Here is a 15,087-nt window from a genome sequence, read left to right as displayed (position 1 = left end):
GCATTAACAGAGGTGTAGTAATTGCAATCTGTGTCCAAATTGCTTTTGCATGTGTGCGCCGATAGTGCCGAGACAAAAGGGAGAGATTTCCTGCGTGTAGCACAGCCCAGATCCCAGTACAAGTATGGTGCAAGCTGTGATACTGCACAGATGTTACATGGGACGTCCTGCCAAGACGCTGCGTTATACAGTGTGCGTCTATTATATCTGCGAGGTGAAGAGGTAAAAATCAAAGCGGAGTAATGGTTTGTGTAGACTGAGAGAACACAGAGGGTTCCTTGTCTATAGGGGGGGAGTACAGATTTATTCGGGAAAATATGAGAGATGCAAATTGTATAACAACCTGCATGGATAAAATGGCAATCACCTCCATGGCACTCTGACACTGTGTTGGGAGACGGTCGGCACCTTAACATTGTGTTGGAGGCATTTGGCACACTGACACTGTGTTTGTGGACAGTTGGCAGACTGACATATTAGAGACAGTTGGCACACTGACATTGTGTTGAAGACAATTGGCACACTGACAATGTGTTGGAGACAGTTGGCACACTGACATTGTGTTGGAGACAGTTGGCACACTGACATTGTTTTGGCAACAGTTGGCACACTGAGGTTGTGATGGAGACAGTTGGCACTCTGACAATGTGTTGGAGACAGTTGACACACTAGCACTGTGTTGGAGACAGTTCGCACACTGACATTGTGATGGGGACAGTCAGCACCTTGACATTGTGTTGAAGACATTTGGCACACTGACACTGTGTTGGAGAAAATTGGCACACTGGCACTGTGTTTGTGGACAGTTGGCAGACTGACATATTAGAGACAGTTGGCACACTGACATTGTGTTGAAGACAATTGGCACACTGACATTGTGTTGAAGACAATTGGCACACTGACATTGTGTTGGAGAGAGTTGGCACACTGATATTGTTTTGGCAACAGTTGGCACACTGAGGTTGTGATGGAGACAGTTGGCACACTAGCACTGTGTTGGAGACAGTTGGCACACTGCCATTGTGTTGGAGACAGTTGGCACACTGGCACTGTGTTGGAGACAGTGGGCACACTGACATTGTGTTGGAGACAGTTGGCACACTGACATTGCGATGGAGACAGTTGGCCCACTGACATTGTGTTGGAGACAGTTGGCACACTGATATTGTGTTGGAGACAGTTGGCACACTGACATTGTTTTGGCAACAGTTGGCACACTGAGGTTGTGATGGAGACAGTTGTCACTCTGACAATGTGTTGGAGACAGTTGACACACTAGCACTGTGTTGGAGACAGTTGGCACACTGACATTGTGTTGAAGACATTTGGCACACTGACACTGTGTTGGAGAAAATTGGCACACTGGCACTGTGTTTGTGGACAGTTGGCAGACTGACATATTAGAGACAGTTGGCACACTGACATCGTGTTGAAGACAATTGGCACACTGACATTGTGTTGCAGAGAGTTGGCACACTGATATTGTTTTGGCAACAGTTGGCACACTGAGGTTGTGTTGGAGACAGTTGGCACACTAGCACTGTGTTGGAGACAGTTGGCACACTGCCATTGTGTTGGAGACAGTTGGCACACTGGCACTGTGTTGGAGACAGTGGGCACACTGACATTGTGTTGGAGACAGTTGGCACACTGACGTTGCGATGGAGACAGTTGGCCCACTGACATTGTGTTGGAGACAGTTGGCACACTGATATTGTGTTGGAGACAGTTGGCACTCTGACAATGTGTTGGAGACAGTTGGCACTCTGACATTGTGTTGGAGACAGTTGGCACTCTGACAATGTGTTGGAGACAGTTGGCACTCTGATACTGTGTTGGAGACAGTTGGCCACACTGACGTATTAGAGACAGTCGGCACACCGACTTTGTGTTGGAGACAGTCGACACACTGACACTGTTGGGGACAGTTGGCGCACTGACATTGGGTTTGGAGATGGTTTTCACACTAGCGTTGTGTCGGAGACAGTTGGCACACTGATGTTGTGTTGCAGACAGTAGGCAGCATTCCATTCCCTCCACTTTGCTTTCATCTTGACAATTGCACCCCTCTATTGTAACTCCTCGCTCTCTGCACTGCAGTCAGTGTGTTGTCAATTTCACAGTGGTAGAGTCTGTTCCCAACTCTTCTCTCTGGTCATTCTCTTCTGCTTCCATCGACTCCTCTCTGATGAATCTCATCCACTTCCATCAATCCCTGCTCTTCTCTATGGTGAATCTTGTCCACTTCCATCCATGCCTCCTCCCCTATTTGGTCATGCCTCTGCACTTCCATTGATGCCTCCACTCCTCTCTGTTGAATCTCATCCACTTCCATTGATGCCCTTTCTTTTCTCCTCTATGATAAATCTTCTCCACTTCCATCAATGCTTCCTCCCCTATCTGGTCATTCCCCTCCTCTTTTAGCTATGCCTCCTCTCCTCCCTGATGAATCTCATTCGCTTTCATAAATTGCTTCCTTTCCTCTCTGATGAATCTCCTCAACTTTCATTGATGCCTCCTCTCCTCTCTGGTAAATCTTTATCTCTTCCATCAATGCCTCCATCCACTCTATGCATATTCTTCTCTCTAGAGCAGTGTTTCTCAACTCCAGTCCTCAAGGCGCCCCCAACAGGTCATGTTTTCAGGATTTCCCTCAGATGAAATGGCTGTGGTAATTACTAAAGGCAGTGAAACTGATCAAATCACCTGTGCAAAATAATGGAAAGCCTGAAAACATGACCTGTTGGGGGCGCTTTGAGGACTGGAGTTGAGACATCTCTCTGTCATTCTCTTTCATCCATGTTCTACCTCATATCCACTCTGGACATTCTCTTCTACTTCTGTTGATGATCACTCTGCTCTCTGATCCTTGTCCTCCACTTTCATCAATGCCTCATCTCCACTTTGGTTATTTTCCTCCACTTCCCTCAATTCTTCCACTCCATGCTCTTTCTCCTCTCTGGACATTTGCATTCTTTCCATCTATGCTCATCCTCCCCTCCTCTCCTCTCTGGACATTCTCCTCTGCTTCCATTTACGATCACCCTTCTCTCTGGACCAGGGCCGGGACAAGGGGTGAGCAGGAGGGGGCGGCTGCCCTGGGCACTGTGGTATCATGTGAGATAGGGGGGCAGCACAAGGAGGCTAGGGGAGTGGGATTTGTGTTATGAATGGGAGTCGGGTGGGGGGGGTCATCAGGGGGTAAGAATTGTTCTAGGAGGACAAATTTGGGAGGTGTGCTAGGAGTGGTGATTTGGGGGGATTTGTGTTGGGAAGAAGGGACAAGGGGTGGGCAGGAGGGGGCAGCTGCCCTGGGCACTGTGGTATCATGTGAGATAGGGGGGCACCACAAGGAGGCTAGGGGAGGGGGATTTGTGTTACAAACGGGAGTCGGGTGGGGGGGGGCATCAGGGGGTAAGAATTGTTCTAGGAGGGCAAATTTGGGAGGTGTGCTAGGAGTGGTGATTTGGGGGGATTTGTGTTGGGAAGAAGAGGGATGGGAGAAGAGGATTTGTGCTAGAAGGGGGAATTTTAGGGGTTTATGCTATAAAAGTAATATCTTAGAATGGCAATATTTTTTTTTTTTCGTGGGGTGGGGGGGGGGGGGCGCAATTTGGCAGGTTTGCCCTGGGCTTTGGATGGCCTTGCCCCACCATTGCTCTGGACTATCCACTCACCTTCAGTCCACTTCCAACCTCTTAAAGCTCTGTGGCCACTCTCCTCTACTTTCATCCATGCAAATGACCCTTTCCTCTCTGATCATTGTCTTCCACTTCCAACCTCCTAAGCTCCGTGGCCGGGGGCGGACTGACCATTTGGCCACTCGGGCATTGCCCAAGGGCCCCGGGCCACTAGGGGGTCCCATCAGGGTTGCCAGCCTCAGTAAAACCAGGGACAGTATGTAAAAATCTGTGTTTTTTTTTTTTACATCTGTCTCTGAAATGCCCCTTACCGACATCCTTTTGGTCTAAAAATGATGGCTGCCCCACCCCTCCAGTACCTTCTCAGCCAATAGAAACATGTCTGTGTATACTGCGTGTACATGTATGTGTATACTGTGTGATTGTATACTGTGTGTGTGTGTATACTGTGTGGCCCTCATAATATCTGATTGCCTGGGGGCCCCATAATCTCCTATTGCCTGGGGGGGGGCCCCCTGAGTTGTCAGACCGCCCCTGTCCGTGGCCATTCTCCTCTACTTCCATCCATACCAATGACCGTTTCCTCTCTGATCATTGTCTTCCACTTCCAAAGACGAAATGATCCATCGCTCTCATTACCCAAACTACTCCTCTCCTAGCCGGTCATAGCCCTTGTACACACGGTCGGAGATTCCGTCGGAATGTTTCCTATTGGAGCGTTTTGTCGGATATTCTGACTGTGTGTGGTCTGCATCGGACTGTTTCCGTCGGAATGTCCGACGGAGCAACTTTTCCAACTTGCCGGTAAAATTTTCCGACAAAATGCTACGATCGGACATACTCCGATCATGTGTAGCCTACTCCGACGGACAAAGTGCCACGCATGCTCAGATCAAATTCCTAGACCAAAGCTATTGGCTACTAGCCTGAACGTAGTCCCGTCGTAACGAAATAACGTCATCACGTTCTGAACGATCGGATTTTCCGACAACTTAGTCCCGACCGTGTGTATGCAACATCACTTCCGGACCTCTTCCGGAATTACTCCGATGGATTTGGTAGTCGGAATCTCCGACAGTGTGTACAAGGGCTTACAATGGCAATATTTTTTTTTTTTCGTGGGGAGGGGTGGGCGCAATTTGGCAGGTTTGCCTGGGCTTTGGATGGCCTTGTCCCACCACTGCTCTGGACTATCCACTCACCTTCCATCCACTTCAGGGCCGTCTTTAATATAGATTGGACCCCGGGCAAAAAATTTCTTGGGCCCCCCCCATGCAATTTTGCTCTCCACGTGCTCTGTGACATACAATAAATAGCAGCTAGACTTAAAATCAGTTTACTGTATCAGATCAGGCAGCAATTGCGATTGGTTGCCAGAGGTTACAGTGTATCATTACTGCTTAATGACTGGTTGCTAGAGGTTACAGCACACATTACGGCTCACTGATTAGTTGCTAGAGGTTACAGCAAATGATTTCTGCTTGTTAATTGGTTGCTAGAGATTACTGTACAATAATACCGCTCACTGATTGGTTTCTAGAGGTTACAGTACATCATCTCCTCACTGCAGGGGAGCATGATATACATATGAATGCCACCTTTATTTACATATCAATGCTGCCGGCCGCATCTATTTACTGCTTTAATTTAATGCTGCCAATATTTACATATGAATGCCGGTTATTTACATGTAAACACAGGGTCTGCAGGTGAGTCATCTGTACACAACAATAAGGGCCGGTTCACACTGCGGGCGATGCGAGGCGACACCGACTTGCCTCGCCGCGACCTGCCGCGACCTCAGCGGCGATTTGCAAATGACTTCTGTATAGAAGTCAATGCAAGTCGCCCCGAAGTCGCCCAAAAGTAGTACAGGAACCTTTTTTCTGAGTCGGAGCGACTCGAGTCGCTCCTCTCAGAACGGTTACATTGTACAGAACGGGGGCGACTTGTCAGATCGCGGCGAGGCAAGTCGTGTCGCCTCGCATCGCCCGCAGTGTGAACCGGCCCTAAGGCAGAACTGGACAGCATTAATAACATCACTTCACACTGAGATATCAGGACACAGAACAGGACTAAAACTTCAAGGGACAAGGGAATTTACACTGGGATAGTTGGCAGGTATGAGGCAGCTGCTTTGGGCCCCACAACAATGACAGGGCCCAGGGCAGCTGCCCCTTTTGCCCTGCCTTAAAGACGACCCTGATCCACTTCCAACCTCCTAAAGCTCCGTGGCCATTCTCCTCTACTTCCATCCATACCAATGACCCTTTCCTCTCTGGTCATCGTCTTCCACTTCCAAAAGACGAAATGATCCATCGCTCTCATTACCCAAACTACTCCTCTCCTAGCCGGTCATACATTTACTAGTTGTCTTCTAGCTCTTGCTCTCTTGCTTCCTTTGCCTCGTTCCTCATCCCGCGTGTGCTTCTCTCTCTCTATATCCGCATTATTCTCTCGCTTTAGTTCTGTAGAAACACTAAAACCATGTGCGCCGGGAAGAACGAACGATACGGATTCTCCCCGACTGACATTTTTAGTGGTCGGTAAAACGAGCGCGTGACACTTTTAGTAGCCGGCGAAAAGGGGGTTGCGCGTAATTAACATCTAAATCAGCTTTCATTGCTAATTGTCAACACCAGTTGGGATTTAAGACTCCCCCCCCCCCCCCCCCACCCTTTCTTTAGACTTTCGTCTTCTTGAAGAGAAGAAAGAGATAAAAGTGCAGCCAAGAAATGTTTGTACATTCAGAGAGGAGAATAACGGGCGTATGTACTCACAGGAATCCAGCCGCATATGTATCTGATAAATTGTTTGTGCCTCTGGACCACGGAGCGCTGATTCCTCCGAGCCATACCTTCTTCCCCGGGGTGTGCATATTGACCACCTGTGGAGAGAACATACACACTTCTGTAGACCGAGCAAAAGAGCGAGCGTTCAGGAGGACGACTGGTTCTAATAAGAGGGCGCGGTGAGAAGACGCAGAATAACTTCAACATAAGCCCAGGAGAGATTCTCAATGCAAAAGAGGGTAGTCAGGAGCTCACAAGAACAAAGGAAATCCCCGGGACACCCAACCTGTGGCCCGGAGGTCACCGTTGGCTCTTCGGTGTTTATGGTGGAGACCTCCAGCCCCAGCAGCCACTTCTCTGAAGGAAAATGTTCACTAAATTGACATCTGCTAGTCAGTTTGGCTTATTTCTTTCCCATTTTCTTACATTTCCTATGCTGTCTGTTCTTCTCTATGTATATATATATATATATATTTTTTTTTTCTATCTTATAGTTTCTCGTAATTCTGGTTCAGAGAAGACCATCGTTTTTATGGAGGTGGTAGGTAGCCATTGATTTGTAAAGGATTGTCACGGCAATCATCTCTGTAATTTTGTATGGCAGGTAGCTGAGAGCGTTGAGCCTGATTATATCGAATGTTTCATATAACCCATTATAAGGCTGGGTTCACATCTAAGCCGCATGCGGCTTGCAGAAGGGGCTCCGGTGCGTCCCTTTTCTCCGTTTCAAGGGCGAATCAGGGCTGATTTTTTTTTTTTTGCCTGAGCCAAAGACGCACAGGACCTACCCTGTTTTCCCCCGAAAATAAGACCTAGCATGATTGTCGGTGATGACTGCAATATAAGCCCTACCCACCAAATAAGCCCTACCCTGTTTCCCCAAAAATAAGCCTTACCCTGAAAATAAGACCTACAAGGACTTTAACTAGGGCTTATTTGCAGCCATCGCCGACAATCACGCTAGGTCTTATTTTTGAGGAAACAGGTTATGTGCAATCTGCTCCGCAGCCGACCACGGAGATATGTAAACTGGCTCCGTAGAGAGAGAGCCGGTCACAATCTCCTGTAATGCGAAATTGAATGCGGGGAAACCCCTCATCCAATTCGCACTAGTGTGAACGCAGCTACCCCCCCATACAAAATTACAGAGATGACTGCCATGACAATCCTTTAAAAATCAATGGCTACCTACCACCCCCATAAAAATGATGGCTCCGCATGTGGTCTTCTCTGAACAAAGATGGATGACCAGGGCTTCCAAGGTGGATGCCAATGCATACAAATATTGTTCAAATTTTATATATATACACTATATTGTCCAAAGTATTGGGACGCCTGCCTTTACACTCACATGAACTTTAATGGCATCCCAGTCTAAGCCCTTGTACACAAGGTCGGACTTTCCGATGGAAAATGTCCGATCGGACCGTGTTGTCGGATAATCCTGTTTCCATCGGAATATCCGACGGACCAAGTTTTCCACCTTGGCTATAAAACTTTCCGACAACATGATCCGATCGGACTTTGTCCGATCATGTGTAGAGAATTCCGATCGGACAAAGTGCCACGCATGCTCAGATCAAATTCCTACACCAAAGCAATTGGCTACTAGCCTGAACGTAGTCCCGTCGTAACGAAATAACGTCATCACGTTCTGAACGATCAGATTTTCCGACAACTTTGTCCGACCGTGTGTGTATGCAACAGTTTCAGACAAAAATCCGTCGGACAAAATCCGACGGATTTGGTTGTCGGAATGTCCGACCGTGTGTACAAGGGTTTAGTCGGTAGGGTTTAATATTGAGTCGGCCCACCCTTTGCAGCTATAACAGCTTCAACTCCTCTTGGAAGGCTCTCCACAAGGTTTAGGAGATGTGTCTATGGGACCATTCTTCCAGAAGCGTATTTGTGAGGTCAGGCACTGATTTTGGATGAGAAGGCCTGGCTTGCAGTGTCCACTCTAATTCATCCCAAAGGGTATTGGGTTGAGGTCAGGACTCTGTGCGGGCCAGTCAAGTTCCTCCACCCCAAACTCCCTCATTCATGTCATTATGGACCTCGCTGTGTGCACTGGTGTGCAGACGCGTTGGAACAGGAAGGAGCCGTCCCCCAAACTGTTCCCACAAAGTTAGGAGCATAAAATTGGCCAAAATGTCTTTGTAGGCTGACACCTTAAGAGTTCTCTTCTCTGGAGCTAAGGGGCCAAGCCCGACCCCTGAAAAGCAACTCTTTTAGACCAACACAAAGTGACAAAGTGTGTCACTTTGTGTTGATCTATCGCAGGTGTAGGGAACCTATGGCTCTCGAGCCAGATGTGGCACTTTTGATGGCTGCCTCTGGCTCTCACCTCTCAATCTGCGGATTGCGTGGTGTGCCGATCCGTGGATTGAGCCCATAGGAAAGGCCGCAGCTTCGGCCTAGCTCCGGAGCTGTGGCCATCTTGGTACACCCCGGCGGTGGCCTAGGTGAGCTGCGCGCTGACATCATCATCACCTGCCTCAACTGCTCATGGATCTGCCTGCCTGTGTAGTGGTAAGCAAGCAGACAATCGTAGGGGAGATGTGGATATTACAGTTATAATTGAAATTAGTCAATTAATCGATAAAAAAAAATAAAAAATTTGTTTTAAACATATTGTATGGCTCTCGTGGAATTACATTTTAAAATATATGGCGTTCATGGCTCTCTTAGCCAAAAAGGTTCCCTACCCCTGGTCTATCGCATAAAATCCTAATAAAATAAATTTTTTTGGGTTGTAACATGACAAAATGTGGAAAATGTCAAGGGGTATGAATACTTTTTCAAGGCACTGTACATAGATACATCAGTCCAAGCTGGAACAAAGGAACTACCGTATTTATCGGCGTATAACACGCACTTTTTTCCCCTTAAAAGCAGGGGAAAATCGTGGGTGCGTGTTATACGCCGATCCCCCGAAATTCTGAGCCTCTGGGTGGCTTTCAGCCGCCTTCGGCTCTTCAAGGCGGCTTTCAGGCCGCCTTCAGCCATTATCGGCGGCTTTCGGCCACCTTCGGCTCTTCTCGCCAGCTTTCGGCCGCCTTCGGCCGTTCTCGGCAGCTTTCGGCCTCCTTCGGCTGTTCTCGGCGGCCGAAAGCTGGCGAGAAGAGCCAAAGGCGCCGGAGGCCCGCCGAGAACTACCGCACGCCGCCGAGATACACATCCGGCTCTGTATCTCGGCGGCGGCATTTTTTAAAAATAAAAAACAAATAGAAAATAAAATAGACAAAACTGCAATGGGGGACAAGACTGCATAAGGCTGCAATGGGGGACAAGACTGCAATGGTGGACAGGGCTGCAATGGTGGACAAGGCTGCATAAAGTGGTTGTAAACACTTACAAACCACTTTGACCTACAGGTAAGCCTAGATTAAGGCTTACCTGTAGGTCCAAGCAGTATCTCCTAAACCTATATGGTTTAGGACATATTTGCCCAAAAACGGGCACCGCTGTCTACGGCGCATGCGCCGTAGACAGCGGCGCGCAGGCGCACTGAGCGCGGCATTCTCAGCGTGCGCATGCGCAGGAGTGACGTCATCGCGGCTTCGCCAAATGACAGCGGCGGAGCTGCGAGACCCCACCAACAAGATGGATGCGGCGGACTACAGGGGACAGCGGCGACTTCGCTGGCTCCTGTGTCAGGTAAGTGACACATAATGGGCTACTATGCGATGCGATGCGATGCATAGTAGTCCATTATGCTTTACCTTTGCAGGGAATGAAAGAGGAAGTAAACTCATCAGGGTTTACTTCCTCTTAAGGCTGCAATGGTGGACAAGGCTGCATAAGGCTGCAATGGTGGACAAGGCTGCATAAGGCTGCAATGGTGGACAAGGCTGCATAAGGCTGCAATGGGGGACAAGGCTGCATAAGGCTGCAATGGTGGACAAGGCTGCATAAGGCTGCAATGGTGGACAAGGCTGCATAAGGCTGCAATGGGGGACAAGGCTGCATAAGGCTGCAATGGGGGACAAGACTGCATAAGGCTGCAATGGTGGACAAGGCTGCATAAGGCTGCAATGGTGGACAAGGCTGCATAGGGCTGCAATGGTGGACAAGGCTGCATAAGGCTGCAATGGGGGACAAGGCTGCATAAGGCTGCAATGGTGGACAAGGCTGCATAAGGCTGCAATGGGGGACAAGGCTGCATAAGGCTGCAATGGGGGACAAGACTGCATAAGGCTGCAATGGTGGACAAGGCTGCAGATGACACTGATGGGCATATAAATGTAAGTTTTTTTACCCTTAAACTTCCTTCCTAAAAGTTTTTTTCCTTAAAATTCCCTCCTAAACTTGGGGTGCGTGTTATACGCCGGCGCGTGTTATACGCCAATAAATACGGTATATATAAGATGCCTGGAATTCTTCTTAAATAATTGCCAGGAATTTGATTTATTAACAAAAAGAGGAACTCACGGTATGGATTTTGCGGATCTGTTCTGCCAGAGAATCCAGAAGTCGGGTTTTCACGAAGTCTACGGCTTTCCCCACACGTGCATCGATATTGTGACTGCAAAGACAAGCAGATTTTAGTGACAGGATTGGAGTCAATGACAAAAAACGTTTTCAGTAGTTGCAGAGTCTCGTCTATGGTAACGTCAGTCCGTGTTTGGTGGGTAGAGTCTAGATTGGAGCCAGAAGCCTCAATATTCGATGCTGGTGGCCGACCACAGATAGAAATATGAGTGAGCCCATGGAGGAAACGTGCACAACCCTCCACGGCTAATAACAATACCAGTTGTAGATTGCAGGCGGCTCTGCTGTGTGCGGATTTTATAACTGGAATAATATTTTCCCTGGACCTCTCCTGAAATCTGCCATCTTGAAGTATTGCTGCCTAGTTTGTGTTTCCCAGAAGTGTAAAAACACGATTTTACTGCTCTGAGCGTTCCCAGAGCTTCATGCAGAAGATAGCCCGGAATATACAGGACCCCAGAAGCTGGAATGAGGTGTGCAGAGTCATATAACTCAGCATGCACAACCTCCAAATCCGGGGAAAATGAAATTGAACAGAAAATGGATGAAAACGTATTAGAGGAAAGTTTCTGTTGACCACAGCCAACCAGTTGTGACATATGATATCTGTGGTGTCACTCTGTCACACGGGTTCCAATAAAGCAACCTTTCTCAACCTTTTTACCTCAGAGAAACCCCTAAAATAGTTTTGAGGTCACGTATTTGCCATTGACCCATAATGAATTGGTTTGATTAAGGTTTCCAATCAAACCAATTCATTATGGGTCAATGGCAAAAATGTTCCTTACATTTGTGGTCAATAGAAAGAATGCCACCCTTACAGTGGTGGTCAGAATGCCACCTTACAGACAGATAAAAAGATCACTGGTGTCATTCTACTGGCTTTGCCAAGTGTCATTGGTACTGGAACTATGCAGGTACCATCAAAATCGAAGGTCAATTACCCACAGCTCATGGATGCCTAGAAACCTCTGTAGGAACCTGCAGGCATCATCAAATGGGAGGTCAACCACACACAGATCATGGATCCCCTAACCTCTGGAGGAACCTCAGAAAACTGTAGGCACCATCAAATGGGGAGGTCAATCACCCACAGATCATGAAAACACTAGCAACCTCTGGAGGAACCTCAGGAACCTGCAGGCACCATTAAATTCAAGGTCAATTACCCTCAGCTTATGGATCCCCTAGCAACCTCTGGAGGAACCTCAGGAGCCTGCAGGCACTATGAAATGGGTGCTCAATCACCCACAGTTTGTGGATTCCCTAGCAACCTCTGGGGGAACCTCAGGAGCCTGCAGGCACTATGAAATAGGTGCTCAATCACCCACAGCTCATGTATCCCAAAGCGACCTCTGGAGGAACCTCAAGAACCTGCAGACACCATCAAATGGGAGGTCAATCACCCACAGCTCATGGATCTCCTAGCAATCTCTGAAGGAACCTCAGGACCTGAAAGCATTTCAAATGGTAGGTCAATCACCCACAGCTCATGGATCCCCTAGCAACCTCTAAAGCAGGGGTAGGGAACGTCGGCTCTCCAGCTGTTTTGAAACTACAAGTCCCATGAGACATTGCAAGACCCTAACAATCACAGGCATGACTTCCAGAGGCAGAGGCATGATGGGATTTGTAGTTTCAAAACACCTGGAGAGCCAAGTTTCCCTACCCCTGCTCTAAAGGAACATCAGGAACCTGCAGGCACCATAAAATGGTAGGTCAATAACCCACAGTTCATGGATTCCCTAGCAACCTCTGGAGGAACTTCAGGAACCTGCAGGCACTATCAAATTACAGGTCAATCACCCACAGCTCATGGATCCCATAGCAACCTCTGAAGGAACCTTGGGAACCTGCAGGCACTATCAAATGAGAGGTCAAACACCCACAGCTCATTGATCCCCTAGCAACCTCTGAAGGAACCTCAGGAACCTGAAAGCATTTCAAATGGGAGGTCAATCACCCACAGCTCATGGATCCCCTAGTAACCTCTGAAGGAACATCAGGGACCTGCAGGCACCATAAAATGGGAGGCCAATCACCCACAGTTCACGGATCCCCTAGCAACCTCTGGAGGAACCTCAGGAACCTGCAGTCACTATCAAATTAGAGGTCAATCACCCACAGCTCATGGATCCCATAGCAACCTCTGACGGAACCTCGGGAACCTGCAAGCACCATCAAATGGGAGGTCAAACACCCACAGCTCATGGATCCCCTAGCAACCTCTGACGGAACCTCGGGAACCTGCAGGCACCATCAAATGGGAGGTCAAACACCCACAGCTCATGGATCCCCTAGCAACCTCTGTAGAAACCTCAGGGTTCCACAAAACCCTAGTTCAGAATGGCTGCAGTAGAGACTACAAGTGGGCGCTTCAACACAAAGAACACAGACATGGTCCACTGTGGTCACCATCAGGAAACCCATACTGAGAAATGCCATGGAGCCATTTTTGGAGTGCACACAGACAGGAAGTGGCTGCAAACAGACTGTGGGAGAACAGAAGCACTGAGATGCTATGGTAGTTGTTTGTCATACATGGCACTTTAACAGATGAAATCTTATTAAGTCAGAGTTTTATTTCTGAAATGTTCAGTTGATGGGTAATGTGTCTCAAACGAAGTCCACACACACAGTTCTATATTCCGCTCTTCTTTATTTAAACATTGAAGAGCGGGTCAGAATCAGAACATGTAGTCAGTGCTGAGTTCTATTTGATTCTTTATCACCTATGACAATTCACAATCACCAACCCTTTCCAGACATTTATATTTCAGTAAGGTTGTCCAGTAACTTATCAACACACAACGACCGACACCATACTTCCACCAAAACTAACCAATGACTTCATAGTATTTGCACGGTGTCTATGTAGAACAAAACACTTCAATGTGAGCACAGCCGGCACAAAGGCCGAGCGGAAGGAGAGAAATCCCAAATGCAATATTACCTTTTTTTCTTGCCAGTTTATTTTTTTTTTCTTTCCAAAACTTTTGAAATCCTCTGAATCCGCTCATTATTTTCCAGCCATTAAAACCATTGGATTCCTTTCAGAAGCTCAATGTCCGATTAAAACAAATTCATTGATGTGGATAGGAATTTGGGACCTAATTTTCAGCTCCTGGGAGGTTTCCGGGAATGGAACGGAAATCTGTTTATAATTCTTCCCTCTGACTTGTCTGGATCGTGTAGCCCCGGCATCGCGCCCCCCCCCCCCCCGAGAAATAAACCCATTGTCATGGCGCCCCTATACCTTGTACTTTTGATGTGTTTGAACAGAACAAAGCCGGCCATTTGTTGCCATTCTTGGGTCTGTTGCAAACATTCAGTGTTCTCTGCTCTGTGAAACGAAATGATTCGTCAATCCAAAATTCAGGAAATTCCACCAATGATACCATTGAATGAAGAGAAGGCCAACCGATGGGCAAACCACACGCATTCCTTGACTAGTGTCAAAATACGAAAGGTGACTTACAATCTACAGGTAGGTCTCTCCCTCTTATATTATATATTACCTTCATATACAGTGCCTTGCGACAGTATTCGGCCCCCTTGAACTTTTCAACCTTTTGCCACATTTCAGGCTTCAAACATAAAGATATAAAATTTTTATTTTTTGTGAAGAATCACCAACAAGTGGGACACAATTGTGAAGTGGAACGAAATCTATTGGATTTTTGAAACTTTTTTAACTAATAAAAAAATGAAAAGTGGGGCGTGCAAAATGATTCGGCCCCCTTGCGTTAATACTTTGTAGAGCCACCTTTTACTGCGATTACAGCTGCAAGTCGCTTGGGGTATGTCTCTATCAGTTTTGCACATCGAGAGACTGAAATTCTTGCCCATTCTTCCTTGCAAAACAGCTGGAGCTCAGTGAGGTTGGATGGAGAGCGTTTGTGAACAGCAGTTTTCAGCTCTTTCCACAGATTCTCGATTGGATTCAGGTCTGGACTTTGACTTGGCCATTCTAACACCTGGATACGTTCATTTGTGAACCATTCCTTTGTAGATTTTGCTGTATGTTTGGGATCATTGTCTTGTTGGAAGATAAATCTCCGTCCCAGTTTCAGGTCTTTTGCAGACTCCAACAGGTTTTCATCCAGAATGGTCCTGTATTTGGCTGCATCCATCTTCCCCTCAATTTTAACCATCTTCCC

The 15,087-nt window shown here is 47.5% G+C and overlaps 1 protein-coding gene across 1 annotated transcript in view; it reads right to left on the bottom strand.

Moving 5' to 3' along the window:
* HPSE2 (heparanase 2 (inactive)) overlaps nt 1-15,087 on the bottom strand; it is a 417,517-nt gene that overhangs the window by 131,738 nt on the left and 270,692 nt on the right. Inside the window, exons 5-6 of the mRNA XM_077453819.1 lie at nt 10,868-10,961; nt 6,422-6,528 (exon numbers count right to left, since the gene is read on the bottom strand). Of these exons, the coding sequence (XP_077309945.1) occupies nt 6,422-6,528; nt 10,868-10,961 (201 nt within the window). The remainder of the gene's footprint in view (nt 1-6,421; nt 6,529-10,867; nt 10,962-15,087) is intronic.

Source organism: Lithobates pipiens, unplaced genomic scaffold, assembly GCF_037356315.1.
Source record: "Lithobates pipiens isolate NorthernLeopardFrog02 unplaced genomic scaffold, aLitPip1_a1.2 Scaffold_25, whole genome shotgun sequence".
Taxonomy (NCBI): domain Eukaryota; kingdom Metazoa; phylum Chordata; class Amphibia; order Anura; family Ranidae; genus Lithobates; species Lithobates pipiens.
Note: the sequence above shows the minus strand (reverse complement) of the source record. Positions and strands in the feature narration are given on the sequence as shown.